A 26245-nucleotide genomic window follows, 5' to 3' on the forward strand; every position below is an offset into this window, starting at 1 on the left:
CAAGAAATAAAGCCTCTTCTCGCAGTCACCGTTATCCCAATTACGGCAATAACGACTCCTCTTCTACCGATTCGGCTGACAGATTAAAAATCTCTAAACTCCCTAATCTGTCCTGGTTCGAGAATATATTAATCTGGCTGATTCAGAAAATACTTACGGATTTACTCGGGGAAAGAGTGCTAAGCAAAAATCAATTTATTTCAAAGCCTCTAGAAATCCCGAATCCCGATGTCCACAGCGAGGTTCTGAGAATTAAACTCCTCCAGATGCGCATCTTTTATTCTATATTCGTCCATAGAAAGAGTTCAGTTGAAAAGAGAGAGACAATGAAATAAATGAGTGGGCTTGGGAGGGGGGGAACCTGACGCCACCAGCCGGGGCGAGTCACCTGAGCAGCGCAAGGCAGGGGCGACGCGGGGCGACGCTCGCAGACACGCAGAGAAGCGGGCGGCTGCGGAAAGCGGGAGGCTGCAGGCGGCGCGCTCACTCCCCGTCGCCGGGCGGGCCGAAGCCCCCAGTCCTCGGCCCCCGCGCAAGCGACGCCGGGAAATGCCCACATCCGGGAAACCTGCAGCGGAGTGCGGCGGCGGCGACACCGAGTGGAAGGCAAAATGGCGGCGGCGGCGGCGGCCTGGTGCTAAGGGGAGAGCCAGGTCCCCGCGACCCCCGCGACGGGCCGCGCTGGCCCGCGGCAGTCCCCCGGCGTCTCTGCCCGCCCTGCCCCACCGGGGATACTTGGAGTCCCCGGGACGGGCTCCGGCCGCCTCGGCGCCCGCCCTCGGGCCCGTGGCCGCTGTCCAGGAGCCCCGCTCTCCCCTGCAGGTAGGTCCGAGGCTGGCGTAGCGGGTGGGGCGCACTCTCTCCTCCCGAGCCGGAGTTGGCGGGGCGGTGGCCGCCGGGGCCCACGCCCATCCCCGCTGGCGGGGGTCCAGGGGCTGCTACGGACGGGCGGGCCGGGCCGGCCCGGTGCGGGCCCGATTTGGCTGGTTGAACGGACCTGAGCGGAGCCCTGCCCTGGGGAAGCGAGGGTTGGCCGCGTCCGGGGCTGGAGGAAGAGCCCCGGGCTTTGCGGCCTTGGAGGTTCAGGTTGGGCTAGGAAGAGCCGGTGTCGCCGGAGGCCCTGCGCGGACTCCCTCGCACCTCCACCCTTATCCCCAACACGCACGGGTCAGAGGTGCTCAGGAAGGAGGGAAAAGCGAAAGGTGGTTCTGAAGGAAATTCGCAGTAACAGAGCCGCAGTTCTTTCATCCCAGAGGGACCCGATGCTGGATATACCTTGAAGAAATTCTGGGAATTTCTACTTACAGTCCACTGTACATAGGGTACTGTTCATAGCTGGAAGGGGTAGGAGAGATGGAGGGATCTCTGTGGAGTAGGCGTGTGTATGTAAATACAGAAAAGGAAGGAAAGGAAATTAAGGAGACATTGTTTATTATAACTTCAAAAAGAATTTGTATCACAAAGAATGACTCTCAGGTGACTTGATTTAACCCCATTCTCTCCAATTGAAAGTTCTTTTCTAAGGGAAGAAAATTTAATGTCTGTTGACCCATGTGTTAATATTACTCAAAATACATCGTCATGTAGAAGTTATTCATAAATCTAGTGAGAAATAAGTATAATCTCGCACAAATAATACTGTTTCACTCCGGTTAGTGAAATGAATTTGAATCATGAAGCTTGTCCGGCCTTTATGGATTATATATTGAGGATTAAGAATTTTTTATCAAATTTCCTCCTTGTGGAAGAAACAGTAGGACATTATAATTGGAATGAATGTTCTCTGCTAAGGTGTCTACGTTTGTGATTTAACTCAGGTTATTTCTTTAATAAGTTGACAGACAGGTAAAATGAGCTAGTTGATTCCCTAAGGCAGTGGAGGAATTTGACTGATTTAACAGTAAAAGAAGTAGCATTGTGTTCCTCTGATCGGCTGCTCCTGCAAGAAACTAGATCATGGTACACGCCAGGGAAGGCGCATTTTTTTCTATGCCTGAATATTTATTGAATATGACTTGCCACTCTTCAAAAGCAAATAATAAAATACTTCTGCTACATATTTTTGATATCATGTGTGGATATCCTTCTATAGGTTGCGTTTTTGTTTTTGTTTTTAATGCTTCTCCTTGTTACTCTACGTAAATGTAGTCTTGGAACAGTTTCAGCTCTGGTTATTTAGTTTTTGTTCTAGATGTTATATTTAGATTAGTGGGGGATTTTTGTAGACTGCAAAAGTTATTTAATCATTGATCAACATTTTTATCAAGTAGAAATGGCAGTCATTTTTAAGCATGAAGATAAAATATAGTGATTGTTTTCACTTTTGATAAGTTAATTCTTAGAAACTGAATTGGAGAAGATGTCATCAGTATACAGAGATTCTTGAATATTGCTGTATGAACAACTAAGACTATGGTGCTAAGACAGTACATATTACTGTTGCTATTCTCATGACTGATTTAGTCAAAGCTTTGAGACAGGCCATCTTTCTTATAAACCTAATTCAACCCAAGGTAACACTTTGAAATCTTCTATTGTAATGGGATCTATTTTTCTTCTAAGCTGGACAAGATATCAGTGATATTTGTTTGGACTCACATTTGCACATTTGATGAAGGTCTGAACTTTCTAAGAAATGGAGGTTTTGTCTTTTCAGTCTAACCAGTTTAAGTATCTCTTCAAAAAATGTGAGTAGTTATAATCCCTTAGGAAAACTCAAGATGTAGGTATGATAAAAAGAGCCCTGGGCTGGTTCAGGATGTGTCGAGTCCATTCCTAGCATGATGTTGAGATGGCTAAATGATCTTAGGCAGGCCACATGACCTCTCTGGATCCATTTTCTTATCTGAAATTATATATATATATATATAGGTAGATACACATATAGATAGATATACATATCAATCTATCTATATCTATATATCCCCAAGATACCTGTGCTCTGTCAATGTGTGATCTAGTAGGAAAAATAAGTTTTATTTGACTGTGCAAAGTGCATTTGGAGTTCAGAGGAGGGTAACAACTACCAGTTCAATGAAAACTTCAGGAAGGAAGCATTTGAATGGGACCTTAAAGTTGGGTATAATTTCTACAAGAAGAAATATGGCAGGGGCTCTTCCAAGAGTAGTGAACAGGAAGAGTAAGAACATGAAAGCAGAGAAGCACAAAGTACATTAGCTGAGAGCAAGTAATTTGGCTTGGTTAGAATCTGGGTAAGATAGTGGAAAGAGTAAGAAGATAATAACTAACATTTATTGAGGCAGGCACTTATTCTAAACATTTGACATGTATTAAACTTATTTAATGTTTAAAATAACGCTATTTAAAAAGGACTGTTATTGCCCACATTTGAAGATGAAGGAACTGAGGCACAGCTTGCCGAGATCACAAAGCTATTGTAGTTACTGGTAGAACTGGGATTTGTACTCTGCTCTTTGACCCAGATCTCTAACTTTAACTACTAAGTTAAAGGAATCATTGAGGGTTCTGGAGTAGGGAGGTAACATGATCAGAACTATGTATTAGGAAGACTCATCTGGCACCAGTGTAGCATGGGTTAAAGAGGTAAGCTGTTTAGTGTTGAAGAGTTCTTCTAAAAATTCTCTTTGCTTATTAGTTTTCACATATCAGTTTCACATTTGTTAATGCCAGTGTCAACCATACCTTGTTGGAGGGATTGTAAATTAGTATACCTTTCTGGAAGACAACCTGACAATAAGTATCAGAATTTTAAATATGCATTCTCTTCGACCCAGCAATTCCACTTCTCGGAATTTATCTTAAGGGAAATGCTCAATAATGGGTGCACAAGAATTTTTTTTTAATGGATTGTTTAAATGGTTACAACTCTGTAAATATACTAAAAACCATTGAATTATACACTTTATTATTTAGTTAGTTATTTTTGGCTATACCACCGTGCAGTATGCGGGATCTTAGTTCCCTGACCAGGGATTGAACCCGTGCCGCCTGTAGTGGAAGTCCCAGCACAAGAATTTTTATTGCCACAGTTTTTATTAACTAATTTTTATACGTGCAAGGAATATGTGTATACATGTAAGCTATGAAGCATAGTAAAATGAACATCCATGAACTTACCACCTATCCTCAGAACTAGCATATTACCAATACAATTGAAGTTATCAATGTTTAAAACATTATTTATAATAGCAAAAATTGGAAATAACCTAAAGGACCATCAGTAGGGGAGAGATAAGTTATGATACATCTACATGATGTAATTCAATGTACAGTTATTTTAAAAAGATGAGGTTGAATTGTCATATTTCCTCAGTTCCAAGATACCATTAAGTCTAAAACAAGCAATCTATTTAGTAACAATTTTTCAGGGGAAAGAAAATAAACATAGTTTTTAACTAACCTTCAATAGAATACATTTATCCATTCAATTGTATACCATTCAATTTTTTTGAGTCTCAGTTATTCACATTCAGAATCTAGAATTCTTCTGATTTACTTTGGGCTTTGGTTAGTTAACACATAGCATCATGGTGACGTGCTGCTTTTCATAACCCCAGCTAATTATCTTGAACCTCTTTATTGTCTTTATGATTGAGTATATAATTTTGAGGCATATCGAAGATTACTGGAGTTTTGTCTTCCTTTCCTTTTGCTTAAACTCTTAGTTTTGTTTTTTTTCCCTGAGTTGAGTGAGTTATTGTTAGAAATTAAACAGCTTCTTCTGAAGGTAAGGTTTGACAGGTATTTGAGTGCTTGTACTTCATAAAAGACTCTTACCTTTGAAAAATTCTGTGATCTCACCTAAATTTGGCAATTGTTTATGCCTTTAATTGCATTGTCTTTTTTTTTTTTTGGCTGTGTTGGGTCTTTGTTGCTGAGCACAAGCTTTCTCTAGTTGTGGCAAGCGGGAGTTACTCTTCGTTGTGGTGTGCAGAATTCTCATTGCGGTGGCTTCTCTTGTTGTGGAGCATGGGCTCTAGGCATGCGGCCTCAGGAGTTGTGGCTTGCGGGCTTAGTTGCTCCGCGGCATGTGGGATCCTCCTGGACCAGGGATCGAACCTGCGTGCCCTGCACTGGGAGGTGGATTCCTAACCACTGTGCCACCAGGGAAGTCCTACATTGTCTATTATATGACAGTTTCTGAGTACATAATGCTACATCATAGTGGAATCTTTTTGAAGACATTTTGAGCATTAATCAAGGGTCTACATTCAACCACGTGGTGCTGCCAGTGAAAATAATACAATTGAAGTGACAAGGAAATTTGGCCTTTTATTTATGGTCAAGTTAGCTATGTGTGTTGTCTGCTATTCCAGAACTCCACTTTGGAGCTGGCAAATTCCTTTTAATACTGATTTTAAGATATACTCAGTTTCAGAAATGTTAAAATGTGGAAAAGCATGTATCTGAGAATCAAGAAAACACTGTACTTTCTGTCCTAGGAAGACATTCATAGTATTATGTTATTCTTTTGCTAGCATGTTGGGCCCTAAGCAGCAGTAGCTAGATTCACAGGTCCTGTGGTCCATATGTCCAGTACTCTCTTCATCAGGTCCGGATATAGCTCCTCTTGGCCCAGAGACCTGTGAAGTTATCTTCGCTGTGTGTCTCCCTCTCACTCACCACATTACACAACAGTAAAACAGGGACAGGAGGGCATAATAAGCACTACTGTTAGAAAAGGAGAAGAATGGGAAATAGCAATTGCTTATAAAATAATTTTAAAACCACCACAGGCAGATGTTGTGAAAGCAACCAGCGCTGGAGGAAGGGGAGATTCCTTGACTGGACCTTGATTCAGTTATCTGGGAGGAACTCCCTCATCCATTGTTTTTTGTAACTGTTGGCCATTGCTCTCCAGGAACCTCCTGGGAGTCCTTTTTCCTTTATCATCCTTGGTCACCTATGAAGTGTCAGCTTTGGGGGAATAGTCCCTCTTTGGAAGGTGCAAATCTTTCTTGACTAAGTTACTGCTCATAGAAGTTGAGAGCCCAAGGGTTTTAAATTTTGAATAGTTGAAGGGTTTTTTAGTTTGAGCTTGAGTGGTTTTTCAAAAAAAAATTTTTTTAACAAACAGTTTCCTCAATTTAGAAAGCTTCTGATATGTATAATTCCAGTCAGTTGCATGTGTCAGTAACCATAACCAAAGTTCACATGCGTTAGTAACCTCATCCAAAGATTTGAGAACTCCCATTTCGCTTCTCAGTTGGTTATTTGAGGGAAGGCCATACCCTTAATGTTGGTTTTTGTTGTTTTAAACCACTGAGGTACTTTAATCAGCCAAGAGGTTTCAGTGGGCACCTGTGCTCAGAATCTTTTAATCCTCTCTCTTCATGTTGGGGTCTAAAAGCAAGCTGCTTTTCCAGTTCTGCAAGACTTTAAATTTCTGAACCCTTTCTGTCCCTTTCTATTTTTGTTTGCAAATAAGCTGCTTTTTTTCATGACCTTGTCATTTATTTATATTGCTTTGCCAAATAGCCAATAGCAGCCAGCATACACTTCTAAGATTCTCTTTTCTAAACTCTTGTCATAGAACTACAAGTTCAGTGGGCTCTTTGTTACCTTGTAAGTTATAACAGGCAAACCACTTTATCAAATATTTTGCCACTGTGAAACATGGTTCTCCATTTTTCCAGCCTCCAGTATCAGTTCCCTTGAAGCCCTCAACCTGACCACTTGGCCAGTACCATATTAGGTTTATGTTATAGCGGCACTTCACTTCTAGGTACCAATTTCTGTATTAGGGTAATGAGAGACTACGTATACAAGTAGACAATGGCTAGATCATATATGAAAGTAGAACTCTGACCCACAGTCTTAGTAGCAATAGTCCCAAACAGTCACGTCTTGGTCAGTAGATGCCAGCTTCTCTCAGAGAAAACCAAATATGCTTCCCAAAACAATCACATAGGATGTCCCACTTCTAGTTAGCTGGCCTCCAGCTTCCTCATGGCAGCAGCCTACAATTAGAGCATACCTGAAGTCTTTTTCCGCTTCCCTGCCTGCCTTTGAGTCTCTGCTAAACACGAATGACGGTGGCCAACTCCCTTCCAATAGCAAGCTCTGAATAAATAGACTCTGCTTGTTTTGACGGTCTTTATTGCCACCATAATATTAGGCTGTTTTGTGGTAACAAATCCCAAAATATCAATGACTTAACACAACAGAGATTTCCTATCTTGCTCACACACAGTCCAATGGGGGTCGTTAGTAAGCCATCCAGTGGCTTAGGGACCCACAGTCCCCTATAATGTGAAGCTACCATCTCAAAATGTGACCTGGATTGTCATTGAGGCAGGAAAGTGACAGATGGAGAAGCACAGTGGCTTTTAACTGCCTTGGCCCAGAATGGACACACATTACAGATACCTACTAGCGGGGCTTTGGCAACTAGCCGAGAAATAGAGGGCAGTATGTTAGTGTAGTCTCTGCCACAGGTATTAATCAAAAGCAATCGGATAAAGACATGCCACATTTCCTCCATTTCACCATTTCTGAAATCAGGTGATGCAGATCATATTACAATTGAAATGAACATTTAAGCATAATGTTTCTGTTATTTCCCTTGAAAAGCTAAGGTTGAAACAATATTGTTACATAGAAGTAATGGTTTCTTTAAAGAAATCCTTTGTGTTTTAGTGTACTTTGTATTTGAATAAGAATAATTTGTAAGGTGGGGAGGGGAAGCTGGGACAAAGTAAGAGAGTAGCATTGACATATATACACTACCAAATGTAAAATAGGTAGCTAGTGGGAAGCAGCTGCATAGCACAGGGAGATGAGCTCGGTGCTTTGTATCCCCCTGGAGGGGTGGGATAGGGAGGGTGGGAGGGAGGCTCAAGAGGGAGGGGATATGGAGATATATGTATACATACAGCTGATTCACTTTGTTATACAGCAGAAACTAACACAACATTGTAAAGCAATTATATTCCAATAAAGATGTAAAAATAAATAAATAAATAATTTGTAGCAGAACCATTCCAAGATACAGAGCGCTATAGTCATTTCCTTTTCTTTATTTTTTCGCTTTTGGTTTTGGAAAACTCAAGCATACACAGAAGTAAAGGGAATAGTACAGTGAACTCTCATGTACCCATCACCCGGCTACAACAATCATCAGTTTATCACTTTTGTCTCATCCAAATCTCCAGCCACTTCATCACAAAACCAAATTATTTTGAAATACCAGGCATCATATATTATTCACAAGTATTTCTACGTGTATATGAAAGAGCTGAGTGTAAACTAATCATTTATTTAAACCTAAAACACATTATTACACGTATCCCAGAACTCAGCCATTTCTGTGCCCATTGTGCACTCACTTGGATGTTAGGAATGTTAGTCAAAGTACAGAGTTATAGAATATAGGACTAGAGTGAATCTCGCTGGTCCAGCATTCTCTAAAGTATATTACATAGAGCATGAATCTCATAAAATGCTCTGGGGGAAAAAGTTCTTTGGTCAGATAAGTTTGGTCAACACGACATTCTCTTCTTGTAAAGTCACATGATAATGTAAAAGAATGATATCATATTTTGTGTGTTATGATCCCATTTTGATTAAGAGTAATATATGTTAGAATATGCGGTATTAATAGTGATTGTATTTGTTTTCTGTGCCTTATGTAACAAATTACTACAAAATTGAAGGCTTAAAACAACATAAATGTATTCTCATACAGTTCTGGAGGCTAGAATTCTAAAATCAGTATCACTGGCCCAAAATCGTTGTTGGCGAGGCCACTCTCCCTTAGGAGGTTCTAGGAGAAAGGCAGTTCCTTGCCATTTCCATCTTTCTTTTGGCTGCCAGCATTCCTTAGCTTCTGGCTGCACCCTCTAGTCTCTGCCTCCATGGTCACATTGCCTCCTCCTATTCTGTGTATGAAATCTCCCCCACCTCTCATGCATGTACTGCTCAACTGGATAATTGTTGATAATCTCCCCATTTCAAATTCCTTAATGACATCTGCAAAGTCCCTTTTTCCAAATAAGATAACATTTTCAGATTCCAGGGATTTGGAAGTGGTTATCTTTTGGGATGTCATTATTCATCCTACTACAGTGATTCTCTCTCTGTTGAAGGAGGGACTTATGAGGGACTTCTACTTTACATAATTACATAATATTTGAATTTTTCAGTAAGGTCCATCTTTTTATAATTAGAAAAAAACCAAGATTATATTTTCTTAAGAGTAAGAAGAAGGAATAAATCACCTACATTTATTAGTTTAACAGATATTTTTGCACTGCCTGCTGTTTACCAGTTTCTGTTTTAGGGGGATGGAAAGCAAATGTAGTATCTTGACAGAGAGAAGCAAAACTATGCTTATTTTGGTTTTTCTTCTCTATCAAGGAGAATGATCTTGGAAGTGGTAAAATAATATAATAATAAAATGGCTAGGGGGCTTCCCTGGTGGCGCAGTGGTTAAGAATCTGCCTGCCAATGCAGGGGACACAGGTTCGAGCCCTGGTCCGGGAAGATCCCACGTGCCGCGGAGCAACTAAGCCCGTGCACCACAACTACTGAGCCTGCACTCTAGAGCCCGCGAGCCACAACTACTGAAGCCCTCGTGCCACAACTGCTGAAGCCCGTGTGCCTAGAGCCCGTGCTCCGCAACAAGAGAAGCCACCACAATGAGAAGCACGTGCACCGCAACGAAGAGTAGCCCCTGCTCACCGCAACTAGAGAGAGCCCGCACGCAGCAACGAAGACCCAAAGCAGCCAAAAATAAATAAGTAAATAAATAAACAAATAAATTTTTTAAAAATTTAAAAATTAAAAGAAAAATAAAGAAAATGATGGCTAGGGACTTCCCTGGTGGTCCAGTGGCTAAGACTCCGCGCTTCCACTGCAGGGGGCGCAGGTTCGATCGGGGGACTAAGATCCCTTATGCCACACCGCCCGGCCCAAAAAAAAAATGATGGCTAACTTGGAGTTGAAACCCAAAATAAGTGAGATATTAAAGGATTGCCTAGATGCTATAAATTAAATGCAAACCAGATACTGAGAGAACTGACATGTGACATTGCACAACCACTGTTGTTAATCCTTGATGATGGAGAAATGATAGGTTCTAGAACTGTAAGTGGAAAATATCTTCCCTTTTAGAAAGGGTAGAGAGTTGATTCTGCGACTTTAGACTGGTGAGCTAAGTGTTAAACCTAGAAAAATTCATTAGTAAGCTATTAATATTCTGGGAAGGCTTAGGGGAAAAAATGCTTATCATTAGAGACCAGCTTTCTTCATAAAAGCACAAGATGTATCAGTCCGAATTTCATTTATGAAATAATTATCAGTAGATTGGGTCATGTTGTAGACAGACATAACAGTGACAAAGTTCATTATTTTTGTTTTTACAAAGTGGAGAAATGTGGGCTGCTTGTCAAGTAGAATTTGATTGATTCATAACTAATTTAGCAATTGTACCACAAAAGTACTGATTATTGAGGTGAAGTCATCAGGAAACTGTGCCTCTAGTGGTCTGCTTCAGAACTTCATCCTGTCTCAGGCCTTCTGCAAATATTCATGTATGTGTATATATGTAATTAATATCCATAAATATAATTTTTAAAAATAAAGAAGGTTTATTTTTAACAGCTGTATGATACAATTTATATGCCATAAAGTTTGCTCATTTAAAGTGCGTAATTCAGTGGGGTTTTTTTGTTTTTGTTTTTGTATGTTTACAGAGCTGTACAACCATCATGATAATCTTTTTTTTTTTTTTTTTTTTTGAAACTGACCTGGCTCTTATCCTGGGCTGCATTGCCTTTGGGGCGGATGCAGCCCTCCTGTTCTTTTTCTTTTTTTAAAAATTTTTATTGGAGTATAGTTGCTTTACAACGTTTGTGTTAGTTTCTGTACAGCCAAGTGAATCAGTCATATGTATACACATATCCACTCTTTTTTAGATTTCCTTTACATTTAGGTCACCACAGAGCATTGAGTAGAGTTCCCTTTGCTATATATTAGGTTCTCCATCACAGTAATCTAATTTTAGAATAGAAATTGGCTTTTATACAAAATGTTTTAAAATTTGCCTTTTTTGCTTAAGAATATTAAAGAATATTATGGGTATCTGTTCATGAACTGCATCAGTCTTTTTTTTTTTAATTAATTAATTATTTATTTATTTATTTATTTATTTTTGGCTGTGTTGGGTCTTCGTCTCTGTGCGAGGGCCCTCTCCAGTTGCGGCAAGCGGGGGCCACCCTTCATCGCGGTGCGCGGGCCTCTCACCACCGCGGCCCCTCCCGCCGCGGAGCACAGGCTCCAGACGCGCAGGCCCAGCAGCTGTGGCCCACGGGCCCAGTCGCTCCGCGGCATGTGGGATCCTCCCAGACCAGGGCTCGAACCCGCGTCCCCCGCATTAGCAGGCAGACTCTCAACCACTGCGCCACCAGGGAAGCCCTGCATCAGTCTTTTTAACATCTGCTTCATCACGTTATATAGATGTACTATAAATACACAGTTACTGATGAGCATCTAGATTGATGACGTCTGTATTTGCTCTTATAGATGGTATTGCCAGGAGCATTCTACATTTTTCAACATTTGTGTGTATATTCCTTTAGTTGTATTGGGTTGTTCCTCTTAATCCTTGTTCAAGCCATAAGGTAAACCTTCTTACTCTAACCATTTTATGCCTCAGGAGGCAATTTTTGAGAGAATTAAATGCCCAAGTTCACATTGCTAATAATTAACAGAACAAATACTTGAATATTTTTTGTTTGTTTTTTCATTACAAGTGCTGTGCTTTTCTAGCACCAGTAGGATTTTTACAAACTAGAGTGTATCCAGAAGAGCATGACAAGAATGACAAGAATTGGAGAACAGTTAAAGGAACTGGGATGTTTAGGAGACCTGTTTATTTCATTTGTTTAACATGTATATTTATCGAGCACTCAGTATGTGCAGGCTCTGATATAGGTGGTAGACAGTGTTTATGCGACAAATAAGGTCCTGTACTTTTATGGAGCTTTTATTTCAGTGAGGGGAGGTTGACAACAAGTAAACAAGTAAGATAATTTTAGATAGTGGTAAGTATTAACAAGAAAATAAAACAGAGTAATTAGGTAACCAGGGAAAGGGTTTTTGAGGAGGTAACACAGGTTTATTGTCTCTACTTTGTAGCTGAGAAAACTGAGGTTCAGAGAGTTTGGGTGAAACAGTTTGTAACTGGAACCATGGGGATAGGAAACATTGCTAATTATCACCTATTTCTAGTCTCATTAAGTGTAATCACCACTCACATTACATGATGGTTGGTAAGAATGCAGACAAAGTTGTTTAGCACCAGCCTGTAACAGGCTCTGAATATGCACTGAGTGAGATTTCATGGTGTTCCACATAGAACATTTCTAACAGTTGTTGCAGATCACAAATGGAATGGCTTTCTTGAGTTAGTGATTTCCCTGTCAGTGGGGATATTTAAGTAGATTTTAGGTGACTGTTGCTCCAGTGCATTGTAGAAGCCATTCATGCATTAAGTAACGAATTAGACAAGTCCTTAGAGGTCCTTTCCTCACCCTGTTGTTAATAAGCTTACTGTCTCTAGAGTCCCAGTCCACAGTTTGGGAAATAAATCCAAGCATCTGTTTTTGAAGCATAAAGGTATCTTCTGGACTAGTGATTTAAAAACCTTTTTAAAGCGGCAGTTCCCTTTCTTTTAAAGGAATCGTATACTTGAAGTCTGGTAGTAAAACCTAAAATTGTAGCCACTAGATGAAGATAATAATGGGAGGTTGCCCATTGTATTGTTCACTAGAAATCCCTTACATTTGTATATACGGTTGACCCTTGAACATCGAGGGTTTGAACTGTGCGGGTCCATTTATACGTGGATTTTTGAATAGTAAATACTACTGTACTACAGGATCCACAGACTTGGAACTGAGGGTACAGGGGACCGATTATAAGTTACACCCAGATTTTCCACTGTGTGGTGGGTCGGTGCCCCAAACCCCCGTGTTGTTCAAGGGTCAGCTGTACTTTATATGCTTACTAAAGCACTCTTAAAATTATTTTTTATCGTCATAACCAGTACTTGAGGTAATTTTGTAGATTAGGAAATAGGCACAACTAGCATGTCCTGACTATACAGTAATCCTTAATGGAGCCAGAACTATAACCGAAGTCTTTTAACTTACAAATCAGTGGAGTTTTTTCCCCCTAATACAGTAGTCTTCCCTTATCCGTGGTTTTGCCTTCCAAGGTTTCAGTTACCCATGGTTACTTGTGGTCTGAAAATATTAAATGGAAAATTCCAGAAATAATTCACAAGTTTTAAGTTGTGTATCGTTCTGAGTAGCATGGATGAAATCTTATGCCATCTGGCTCCATCCCACCGAGGAAGTAAGTCATCCCTTTGTCCAGTGTATCCTTCTCATTAGTCACTCAGCAGCCGCCTGGGTTATCAGATTGACTGTCATGATATTGCAGTGCTTGTGTTCAAGCAGCTCATGTTTTACTTAATAATGGCCCCGAGGCGCAAGAGTAGTGATGCTGGCAATTCGGATATGCCAAAGAGAGGCCGTAAATTGCTTCCTTAAAGTGAAAGGGTGAAAGTTCTTGATTTAATAAGAAAAAAAAATAGTGTGCCAAGGTTTTAAGATCTACGGTAAGAACGAATCTTCTATACATGAAATTGTGTAGAAGGAAAAAGAAATTTGTGCTAGTTTTGCTGTCACACCTCAAACTGTAAAAGTTATGGCCACAGTATATGATAAGTGCTTAATTAAGATGGAAAAAGCATTACATTTATACAGTAAGATATTTTGAGAGAGAAATTATGTTCACATAACTTTTATTACAGTATGTGGTTATAATTGTTCTTTTTTTCTTTTTCTTTTGGCCGCAAGGCTTGTGGGATCTTAGTTCCCTGACCAGGGATTGAACTCGGGGCCCTTGGCAGTGAGAGTATGGAGTTCTAACCACTGGACTGCCAGCGAATTCCCATAATTGTTCTATTTTATTATTAGTTAGTTGCTAATCTTTTACTGTGCCTAATTAATAAATTAAACTTTGTCATAAATATGTATGTAAAGGAAAAAACATAGTACAGTTGACCCTAGAACAATTTGGGGGTTGGAGTGCCAGCCCTCTGTGCAGTCGAAAACTGGCGGAGATAACTTTACAGTCAGCCTTCCGTTCTGCATCCTCGGGTTCAACCAACCTCCAGGTCGCGTCGTACCGTTTTTTCAACTGTTTGTTGAAAAAAATCCACATATAAATAGACCCATGCAGTTCAAACCCATGTTGTTCAGGGGTCTACTGTATATATAGGGTTGGGTACTGTCCGAGGTTTCAGGCATCCACTGGTGGTCTTAGAAGGTGTACCCCGCGATTAAGGGGGTGCCTGACTACTATACATGGTACTGCTTTATCAGTCACTTTATAGCTTTGTTTATTTTTTCTTTTATTTAGATCGTAAAAATTTTAACATTCCTGGGGACTTCTACAAAGGATCTGTTTCAGTTTTGCTCAAGGGAAAGCTCTGAATCTATCAAGTAGCTCTTAAAGAAGTCTTTTGTGTGAGTTATATATATAGATGTTTTCATGAAGAGGAGTGAAAAGCCAGAAGGATATAGACAAATGAGGCCTAAGACCTTTCCTGCCAGTAACTATACTGGCAGCAGCCGACAAATGCTGCAAGAAATTCGGGAATCCCTTAGGAATTTATCCAAACCCTCTGATGCTGCTAAGGCTGAGCATAACATGAGTAAAATGTCAGCTGAAGATCCGCGACAAGTCAGAAATCCACCCAAGTTTGGGATGCATCATAAAGCCTTGCTGGAAATTCGAAACTCTCTACAACCATTTGCAAATGAAACAAGTCGGAGTACTTTAGAAGTTAATCCACAAATGCTTCAAGACTTGCAAGCTGCTGGATTTGATGAGGTAAGAATTTTTAAAAACAAAAGAAAGGATTTTTCTTACCGTAAGCTACATAGCACTTTTTAGGTGACCTCCCGCCCAGATGTTTCCTTCGAGAGAATTTAACTATGTATAGAAATTTGTATATTCTATCAGCAAAGAATGTTGTTTACAATTTCATTAATTATTAAAACAAAATAATTATTATTTCTTTAGCTTTCTCTGTGGTTCTGAGATTTAAAAAGTCAAGTCATGAAGTTAGAGTGGAAGTGCAGGTGAGGGAAGCCACAAGTGAGGGCAGGGCAAGGACATCTGTCTGTGTGCGGTAGTTTCCCTGGTGAGCCGAGTGGCTGTTGTAGAAACGAGGGCCCTAAGGGGATGAAGTTTAAGCTTATACTACAGAGAAGGAAGAGGGCCAGAGACATCATTCAGCACTTGCGCTCACAGACCTCTCAGACTCAAAGCTTAACTTCACAAAAACTAAAAATTTACTTGTTGATCAGTCTCCAAGAATTTCAAGTTTTTTTGGTGAAATTTCAGTTCATGTCAGTTATGCTAAGTCTTTAATATTTACTTTTAGAACTCATTTTGAAGGTTTTCATAGTCTGTTTATTATTTAATCATATCCATTTTGCTTAGGTTACTAATAAAATTTATTTTCCATGATTACATAGTTTAGATGAATATTTTAGATAGCAGAAATCATTTTAGGTAAAAATTGGCCATGGAAATTGTAACTAAATGTGAATAATCAAGCATTGATTACATTTTCTTTCAAAATGATAGTAACTTTTTTCCTTATTATAAAAGTAATATCTATTCCCAGTTAAAAATTAAACCGTGTAAGGAAGAAACTAAAAATTAGCTCCACTACACAAAAATAACTACCCTTAAAATTCCTTCACCTTGTTAGTATTTTAGTGACCATGTTTTCAGATATCTCTGTATTTAATTTTAAAAATGAGAACCTAAGTATGCATTATAGTAGTGGATTTGAAAAGGGAAATTTATAACTAAACTAGGAAGAAAAAAAATTATTCTTTCTGGCCCATTCTCTTCACTTGATTAATATTATTTCTTATTAATTTTATATTTAAGTGTTCTAAATATATTGGATTTGCACCAGAAAATATATGGGGGTGGGGGAGGAGAAGAGATCCTGGGATGTTTTCCTGGTTAGTAGTTGGAGGATTAAGGAAATGGCTTGAATGGAGAGTCTCTTAGAGTACTTTCTTCCTAATCCTTTAGCCAAAAGACAAAGAATAAAGAGAAGGCTGAATCATTGGTCTTATTCTTTCCTCTTACATACTGCTAGGGAAAGGGAGTTTAGAAAATCACATGGCTGTAAAGGTCCTTAAGTGGTAATGTGTATGTCAGATAAATCACATCAGTAAATATGTATTTATGGAGCTCTTACTGTGTGTGAACCCGTCAGTCAGGATAGGGAATCATACCAAAGATGGTCTATACCTTTAAGGAACTTAAAAATTTTTTCTAATGTAAACAGTTTTAAGAAGTGTAAGACATTGGTCAGTGCCCTGTTCTTTATCTGTTGGCAATAATAACAATAATTGCTTTGCATTACAAAGATATGTTAGCTTTACTGCAATCACACATTTCAAAATTGTTCGCCTTATGACATTAATAGCCCCTTAAGCAAGGTTGCTTTACTAAAAGCATTTAGACATTTATCAATCCTCATTTATCCAAATAACGAAGGAATGGTATTATTTATACTCACCGTGATATAAAGAATATGGCAATTTACTTTTTCTACCTCCTGAATCACTCATTCTGGTAGCTTCCCATTATGTTGCAGAATTTGTTCAAGATCCTAACTTGGTACTTCAAAATTCTTATCTAGTTTTTGCTTTTTTTTTTGCCACACCACGCAGCTTATGGGATTTTAGTTCCCTGACCAGGGATTGAACCCGGGTCCTCGGCAGTGGAAGCGCACAGTCCTAACCACTGGACCACCAGGGAATTCCTTTCACTTCATTACTCTTATCATTTCATAAACTCTAATCTATTCCTTTAAGTATGCCAAGTTCAAGGCAGTTGCAATTTTTTGAGAATGTTTCTGGTACTCTATAAAATTAAAACCTTAAATATTTCAAGATTAATTTCCTCGTAGGACTAAATGTTAAAAATTAAGGATTGATGCATTCTTGGGGCACATAAAGCTATAATCACTGGAGTGTATGTTTGTTTGTTTCTAAGCATGAAGAACAAAAGCATGGTAATGTGGACATAATGTTTTCTTCGCACATAAGACTTCTATTCCAAAGTTACTGATTTAAGGGTGCTCTTTTTCACACTGGCACTAAGACCCCCACTTAAGCAACACTTGGTTGATATTGTTACCGGTGTAAAAAATATTTTAACATATAGCAATAAAATTAAAAAATAAAAGCCAGCATAATCACCACCAAAATCACAGGCTGAACTTCTAGTGCATTTAACGATATGGTTCCTACAGTGTTGAAAAAGAACGGTGGGTGTCAGTGTTCTTCCCAGCTGAGATAGCACTGCCATGTGGTAGTAGCGTAAGTGCAGTACAGTTCACTTACTTTAACCGCTTTAAAGTTAAGCGCTCCTTGGTGGATTTTAATTTGGATGATTTGTATTACTTTAAATTTGCACATAAAGTGAGACTTACTAATCCTTTGTATCTCACTACAAATTTGCAAAGTCTGATTGGCATAAAATGTGACCACACTGTACCTTTTTATCAGTTAAGGATTGAGTTTGGTTGCTTTTAATAAAAATCCAAATAATAATGCTTTAAACAAAATAGTGACTCAGTTTATATAGCTAGCATCGGTTCAGTCTCTTAAAAATATCAAACTACAACTCTTAACGAATCTCTTGAATTTTCCTTCTTGGTGGCAACATGCTCTAGCACAGGTGTCATATCTATTGTCTAGGAAACAGGGTACAGCAGGGACCAGCACCTAAATCAGGGATAGCAACATTCTTCCAGAAATCCTTGGTTTTTGTCTCATTGGTCAGAATTTTCATGTGGCCACTGTAGCTATAAGGAAAACTTCTTTCAAAAAAATCCTAGTAACTTTTTCTAAAAAAAGGAGACTAGGTCTTGAGTAGGCAACAAATCTCTGCCGCAGCCTTTTTTTGCTTGGCCTCAGTCATCTCCAGTCATTTTGAGTAAGAGGATCATCTATCAATAGCCTGGTCACCCATTAGTCTTATTAAGCCATTTCTCATTTAAAAATATTGTTTGAAGTACTAAATCCTCTAGGACAAGTAAGAAGCTGCCTCCCTCTTGAAAAATGTGTATCAGTATACTTTTTGCATGTTAGTGTATAATTTATGTTTACATATAAAATAAAGGACACGGAACAGAGCAGGAGGACAACCCATATCTGAGCTCCAGGCACCGTGCTTTTACATGTTTTGTTGTTTAATCCTCACATCAACTCTGAGTATGTTACAGATGAAGAAACTGAGCTCTGAAATGTTAAATAAGTTACCAGAGTTCACACAGTTCTAAAGTGGGGCACATAAATCTCCAATCACTGGAGTGTATTTTTGCTTCGAAGCATGACAGACAAAGCATAGTAATGCAGGGCTGCCGGAACTCAACCTCTTTGGTTCCATTCGATTCCAAACTCCCGTGTTTTTTCTATCATACCATGTAGCCTCCTAAAGTCTTCATCAAATAATCATATAAAGTCTGAGTGTTTTTCCTCTACCATTTGTCCTATATTTGTGTCCTCATAAATAAAATTCTCTGAAAATGTAAACTCTAAGAAGGTAGGAACCAGAACTACATAGCTCTTTTACTAGTAAACACAATGATAAAGATGCTTAATAAAATACTTTAACAGTATGAAAGAGTGGTTTCCAGTATGTTGATTGATACCTTTTTAACAATCTGATAGTCTCTGTTTGTTTATATAAGAATGAAATTAAGAATGAGAAATTCAGAAGCATGTTGTTACGATTGTATCTGGGAAAAAACCCTAGAAGAAAACAGTAATACATTACATAAAGGTGAAAATATTAAAGAAACATTTGAAGGATTTGAGGATTTGTTTTCTTTAGTAATTTGAGATTATATGGATTTTTATAGTTTTACTGTGCTGTACAGTATATCCTTGTAGCTTATTTATTTTATACATAGTAGTTTGTACCTCTTAATCCCCTACCCTTATCTTGCCCTTCCCCCCAGAGTAGTTTTACAAACAGGACATTAATATTTTGGCTTGGGGCCTTGTTCTTCAAAATTATGAATTTCTCCAGTGGAAGTTATAGTGTTGTTTCCTTCTTACTAATTATAAGATTTAAATTTTATTTCTGTTTTTAAAACTTCATACCAGGATATGGTTATACAAGCTCTTCAGAAAACTAATAACAGAAGTATAGAAGCTGCAATTGAATTCATTAGTAAAATGAGTTACCAAGATCCTCGACGGGAACAGATGGCTGCAGCAGCTGCCAGACCTATTAATGCCAACTTAAAGCCAGGTGATTAATCAAATTTTTTCTAGTCTCTTATTTTATAATACTTAAAAATATTTAAGTATATAAAATGTTTTGTCTTAGAAATTGTTAAAAGCATCACGGTAAGTGAAAGCCTCAAGCTAGAAAAATAACATTATAGTGTTACACCAAAATGAATTTGCAGATGGGGCCCTAAAGTTCCATAGGTAATTCTGATAAGCAGCAGTCTAGGTTGAGAACTGCTTGATTGCCTATAATGCAACTGAAATAGTTTTCTTTTTAACCATAAATATAATTCAGACTATTCCTTTTTTATGTATATAATCTTATTGTAAAACATGTTCATCATAGAATATTTAGAAAGTAAGCGAAAAGAAAACACCGCTATTAATATCCACAAGATTTTGGTATGTTTTGTTTCTCAGTCAAAAACTGGAGTGGGTTTATATGTGCGTATTTTGATTCTTATTGTTTAAGCAAAAAATGGGGTCATACTAAAACCTACTTTATTCACTTAGTATACCATGTATAACTTTCCTTGTTATTAAATGGCCTACAGAATACTTAGCTACAGTAAGGTAGACTTATCACATATGTTATTTAACCAGTCTCATTTTTTGACATTTGCCTTGTTTCCTTTTTTTTTCTTTTTCTTTTTTTTGCCATTATAGACAGCACTGCAGTAAATTCCCTTGTACCTAAATCTTTGTACATTCCTGATGATTTGGTAAAAGTAAATTTTCAAAGAACTTGCAAAAAGTTTTTCTCATAGGCATACCTCATATTATTGTGCTTCACTTTATTGCACTTCGCAGATATTTCAGTTCTTACAAATTGAAGGTTTGTGGCAATCCTGCATCAAGCAAGTCTGTCGGTGCCATTTTTCAAACAGCATTTGCTCACTCCATGTCTCTGTGTCATATTTTGATAATTATCAAAATATTTCAAACCCTCCACCAGTAAAGATTATGACTTGCTGAAGGCTCAGATGATGGTTAGCATTTTTTTAGCAATAAAGTATTTTTTAATAAGGTATGTACATTGTTTTTTAGATATAATGCTATTGCCCACTTATTAGACTAGAGTATATATATGTGCATATATACATATACATATAAAATGTAAACATAACTTTCATCTGCACTGAGAAACCAAAAAATTCACATGACTTACTTTATTGCAATATTCACCTTACTGCACTGGTCTGGAACCGAATCCACAACCATCTCCATCCGAGGTATGCCTGTATTGCTGACTAGAAAGATGTTACCAACTTATTTTGTCCCAATCAGTTTAATATGAGAATGCCTATATTTGTAAATCCTAGGTATTATCCTTTTTGTATATTTAATGGTTGTGAAAATACTATAATTTTACATTCACATTTCTTTGATCACTGGTGAGCTTAAACATTTGTTTATTGATTATTTTTAAATTGACATTTTAATTCTTTCTTAATCTTGTATTTGTCTTTTTTAATTGATTTATAAGAGGCCTAATTTTTTCATTCTTTCATTCAGCAAATTTTTCTTGATCAACCACTATTTCAGGCCCTTTGCTTGGCATTGGATATAAAGTTCTTGCCCTTTTGTGGAGTTGAGATTCTAGTAAGGGAACTCAAATACACAAATACATGTAGAATTACAACTATGTAAGTGTGAATGAAGAGGGGACAGTTATGTGGTACTATGGACTTATATAATAGAGGGATTTTTGACCTGATCAAGGAGATCAGAGAAAACCTTCCTGTGAAACTGATACTAGAGCTGATATCTGAAGAAAGACAAGGGTTAATGGGGATGGGTTTCATGAGGAAGCGTGTTCCTATGCATGGCTTGTTTGGCAGGTTTTGATGTCACATTCGAAGAAATGAAAGTGGCTAGAACACTGAAAACAAGAGTATAAGATATGAATGGAGAAGTGCATAGGGGCCTGACTATGCAGGACTGTCTATTGATTTTATCCTAAGAGCAGCAGGAAGTTATGGAAACATTTCAAGCAGGGTAATGACATGATTAACTTTGTGTTTCAGAAAGATAGCTGCAATGGATGAGAACGGATTAGAGAGAGCAAAGGAGGGTGTCTGGATAGACTTGATAAGAAATACAGTTCACAGGAAATGAAGGTAATTTGGACTAGGGAGATGGTGCTGGAGAAAATTGAATGAAATAAGAAAGAGATAGGAGGAGTAAAATTGACAAGGACATGGCAATAGATTGTATATGGTGGGTGATAATGGAGTGGGATGACTCTTAGGCTTTTGGTGTATAAAAATGGATGGTGATACCTCACATTATGAAAGGGAACGCTAAGGGAGGACAGGATTTGGTGGAGAAAGATCATAAGTCTGGTTTTAGACATAAGGTTTAGTTAGGTTCATTGAGTTATCCAAGTGAGGATGTCCCATTATTTTGCAGAACTTGTTCAGGATTCTAACTTGGTACTTCAAAATTCTTATCCAGTTTTCGCTTCTTTTTTTTTTTGCCACGCCGCGCGGCTTGTGGGATCCTAGTTCCCTGACCAGGGATTGAACCCGGAACCAGGGTGATGGATGGTTCGTCCATGTGGATGTTGAAGTTATAGAATGTTGTCAGGGCTTAGGGTAGAATGCCAAAGTTATGGGTGAATGAGGGCGAGCAAGTAGGTGTTCATTGGGTGACCATTAGAGGAATGAATGTGGCCTCCCACAGATAGCATGAGCTTCCAAAGAACTGGCTTTTTAAAAACAGTTTGCAGAAATAACAATGATCTAGAAACACAAATGGAGAGCAAAGAAGTGGAGTTCCACCTTTTAGCCCAGTTTATTTTTAAAGAAAACCTTGATTGCAAAGGACTGAAAGGAAAGTAATGTCAGCAGACGATAACCAGCTTTAAGGACGTGGGGGGAAAGCTTGGAGCAGAGGTTAGTGATCGAGAAGCATTTGCTAGTTATAGAACAGAGCATGTCTAGAGGGCAACAGTGGGAGGGTTTAGGAAGTGGAAGAACACAGAGAACTTTATGGGAGGTGCAGAGCAGTAGGGATGGCAGTATACTTGAGGGTTGCAGAGATTTCGTCTTAACTGGTAAAAGCTGGGAGAGTGACTTGGTGCATTTGGCCTCAGCTGACTATCCGAGGAAGGTGAGACTGAGCCTGTGGTCAGAGGACTTGTCTAGCTTGCCCAGAGTGATGACTTTCCCTGAAGTCATAGACCCAAGATGCTGCCCAGCCTAGATGAAATAGAATGTTAAACTGTACATTCTGAATATTTAACCAGGTTTTTTTCATGTGTTTTTAAATGTATTTTCTCCCAGGATGATGTTGAACTTTCAAATTTGTGGGTGCTTCTTGTTTTGTTTTGAATGGTACTAGGTGTTTTATGTATTTAAATCTATCAGTCTATTACTGTATGTTCTCTACCTTTGTCATACTTGGGAAGACCTTCCCAGGAGGTACAAAGAGGTACCCCAATATTATCGAATGTTCACTGGTTTTCTCCTAGTACTTGTGTGGTTTCATCTTTAACATTTAAATGTTTAATCCTTCTGGAATGTATTATTTATATGTATCGTATCTTATACGAATGTATTTTATATAGATTTTTTAAATGTATTATACTTTTCTTAGTGACCAGACTACTTTAAATACTTCGTTTTTTTTGGTATCATATGTTTTCTTGCCTGTTTAATTTATTTGGAAATTCCATTAAATAGAGACTTTGTAAAATCTCTACCTTATTTAGTGTTCAGCTAGTTATCCCCTACTGCCTTTTCTTGTTTTAAAAGCCATACTGAAATGTATTTAAAATTAGTGTTATATCTATCAAAATTACAAATGAACACATCCTTTGGCTCAATAATGCCATTTCTAATAATTTGTCTACTTAACATATATATGAAATGGTATCTGTACAAAATTCTTCATTGCTTTTTGTGGGGGAGGGGTAAAACAAAAGACTGGAAACAACCTTATCACCCATCAGTAGGGAAACTGATTAAGTAAATTTGGGTACATCCATACAGTGAAAAACTGTAATAACATTTTTTAAAGGTAAAGAAACACTTTATGTACTACTACAGATTCTTCAATTTTTTTAATGAAAAGACCCAGGCACAATAGCATATATAGGAGGTATACTTTTTTTTTAAATTTAAGTGTAGTTGATTTACAGTGTTAGTTTCTGATGTACAACAAAGTGATACAGTTATGCATATACATATTCTTTTCCATTATGGTTTATTACAGGATATTAAATATAAGTTCCCTGTGCTCTACAGTAGGACCTTGTTTTTTATCCATTCTGTATATAATAGTTTGCGTCTGCTCATCCCAACCTCCCAATCCAAGCCTTCCCCGCCTCCCCCCACCCACCCACCCTTGGCAACCACAAATCTGTCCTTTATGTCTGAGTCTGTTTCTGTTTTTTAGGTAAGTTCATTTGTGTCATATTTTAGGTTCCACATATAAGTGATATCATATGGTATTTATCTTTCTTTTTCTGACTTACTTCACTTAGTATGATAATCTCTGGTCGCATCCATGTAGCCACAAATGGCATTATTTCATTCTTCTTTATGGCTGAGTAATATTCTATTGTGTGTGTGTGTGTGTGTGTGTATTATATATATATATATATATATATATAAAATATATATATATACCACATCTTCTTTATCCATTCGTCTGTCAGTGGACATTTAGGTTGTTTCCATGTCTTGGCTATTGTAAATAGTGCTGCTGTGAACATAGGGATGCATGTATCTTTTCAAATGCCCAGGAGTGGGATTGCTGGATCATATGGCAACTCTATTTTTAGTTTTTTTGATGAACCTCCATACTGTTCTCCACAGTGGCTGCACCAATTTACATTCCCACCAACAGTGTAGGAGGGTTCCCTTTCCCTTTTCTAGTACTATTTACCTGTGTATTCCTAAAATATCTTACTGATGACATTGGTTACCTTCAGTGACATTGGTTGCCTAAGGGACGGGGTGGGTGTCCTATTGTACCACTTGAATTTTGAGCTATGAGAATGTGTTACCTAGTCAAAAATAAATAAAATTTTAAAAGGTAAAATAAAAGCACATACTCAAATTTGATTTTTGTGATTCTTGAAAGAGAATTATCGTTTAGTAGTGTTAGAATTCCAAGCTAAATTTTTCGAAAGTAAGAGGTTAAAAAAACATGTTTTTTTTTTGTTTGTTTTTGTTTTATTCCCATAGGGAGTGTGCAACAATCAGTTAACCGCAAACAAAGCTGGAAAGGTTCTAAAGAATCCTTAGTTCCTCAGAGACATGGCCCACCACTAGGAGAAAGTGTGGCCTATCGTTCTGAAAGTCCCAACTCACAGACAGATGTAGGAAGACCTTTGTCAGGATCTGGTATAACAGCATTTACTCAAGCTCACCCTAGCAACGGACAGAGAGTGAACCCCCCCCCACCTCCTCAAGTCAGGAGTGTCACTCCTCCACCACCTCCAAGAGGCCAGACTCCCCCGCCAAGAGGTACAACTCCACCTCCCCCATCATGGGAACCAAACTCTCAAACAAAGCGCTATTCTGGGAACATGGAATACGTAATCTCCCGCATCTCTCCTGTTCCACCTGGAGCCTGGCAGGAGGGCTATCCTCCACCACCTCTTAACACGTCCCCAATGAATCCTCCTAATCAGGGACAGAGAGGCATTAATTCTGTTCCTGTTGGCAGGCAACCAATCATCATGCAGAGTGCTAACAAATTTAACTTTCCACCAGGGAGACCTGGAATTCAGAATGGTAGTGGCCAGACTGATTTTATGATACACCAAAATGTTGTCCCTGCTGGCGCTGTGAATCGGCAGCCACCCCCTCCATATCCTCTGACCCCAGCTAACGGACAAAGCCCTTCTGCTTTACAAACAGGAGGATCTGCTGCTCCTTCATCATACACAAATGGGAATATTCCTCAATCTATGATGGTGCCAAACAGAAATAGTCATAACATGGAACTTTATAACATTAATGTACCTGGACTGCAAACAACTTGGCCTCAGTCATCTTCTGCTCCTGCCCAGTCATCCCCGAGCAGTGGACATGAAATCCCTACATGGCAACCTAACATACCAGTGAGGTCAAATTCTTTTAATAACCCATTAGGAAATAGAACAAGTCATTCTGCTAATTCTCAGCCTTCGGCTACAACAGTCACTGCTATTACACCAGCTCCCATTCAACAGCCTGTGAAAAGTATACGTGTATTGAAACCAGAGCTGCAGACTGCTTTAGCACCTACACACCCTTCTTGGATACCACAGCCAATTCAAACTGTTCAACCTGGTCCTTTTTCTGAGGGTACCACTTCAAATATGACCGTTATGCCGCCTGTTGCTGAAGCTCCAAACTATCAAGGTCCACCACCACCTTATCCCAAACATCTGCTACACCAAAACCCATCTGTTCCTCCATATGAATCAATCAATAAATCTAGCAAAGAGGAACAGCCGAGCTTGCCCAAGGAAGATGAGAGTGAGAAAAGTTATGAAAATGTTGATAATGGAGATAAAGAAAAGAAACAGATTACCACTTCACCTATCACCGTTAGGAAAAACAAGAAAGATGAAGAGCGAAGGGAATCTCGTATCCAAAGTTATTCTCCTCAGGCATTTAAATTCTTTATGGAGCAACATGTAGAAAATGTACTCAAATCTCATCAGCAGCGTCTACATCGTAAAAAACAATTAGAGAACGAAATGATGCGGGTAAAACCTCTTTTTAAAAATTTTTTATTTTTATTGGAGTATAGTTGATTTACAATGTTGTGTTAGTTTCAGGTGTACAGCAAAGTGAGTCAGTTATACATATACATATATCCACTCTTTTTTAGATTCTTTTCCCATATAGGCCATTACAGAATATTGAGTAGAGTTCTGTGCTATACAGTAGGTCCTTATTAGTTATCTATTT

The 26245-nt window shown here is 38.6% G+C and overlaps 1 protein-coding gene across 3 annotated transcripts in view; it reads left to right on the forward strand.

Annotated features, from left to right (window-relative positions):
• The first annotated feature begins 396 nt into the window (after positions 1-396).
• The window catches only part of LATS1 (large tumor suppressor kinase 1), a 43445-nt gene continuing 17596 nt past the window's right edge, over positions 397-26245 (forward strand). For all 3 annotated transcript variants that reach the window (XM_061206911.1, XM_061206910.1, XM_061206912.1), the window contains exons 1-4: positions 397-822; positions 14413-14886; positions 19203-19350; positions 24527-26040. In XM_061206911.1, the coding sequence (XP_061062894.1) occupies positions 14545-14886; positions 19203-19350; positions 24527-26040 (2004 nt within the window). In that variant the 5' untranslated portion in view covers positions 397-822; positions 14413-14544. The remainder of the gene's footprint in view (positions 823-14412; positions 14887-19202; positions 19351-24526; positions 26041-26245) is intronic.

Source organism: Eubalaena glacialis, chromosome 12 (genome assembly GCF_028564815.1).
Source record: "Eubalaena glacialis isolate mEubGla1 chromosome 12, mEubGla1.1.hap2.+ XY, whole genome shotgun sequence".
Lineage (NCBI taxonomy): Eukaryota > Metazoa > Chordata > Mammalia > Artiodactyla > Balaenidae > Eubalaena > Eubalaena glacialis.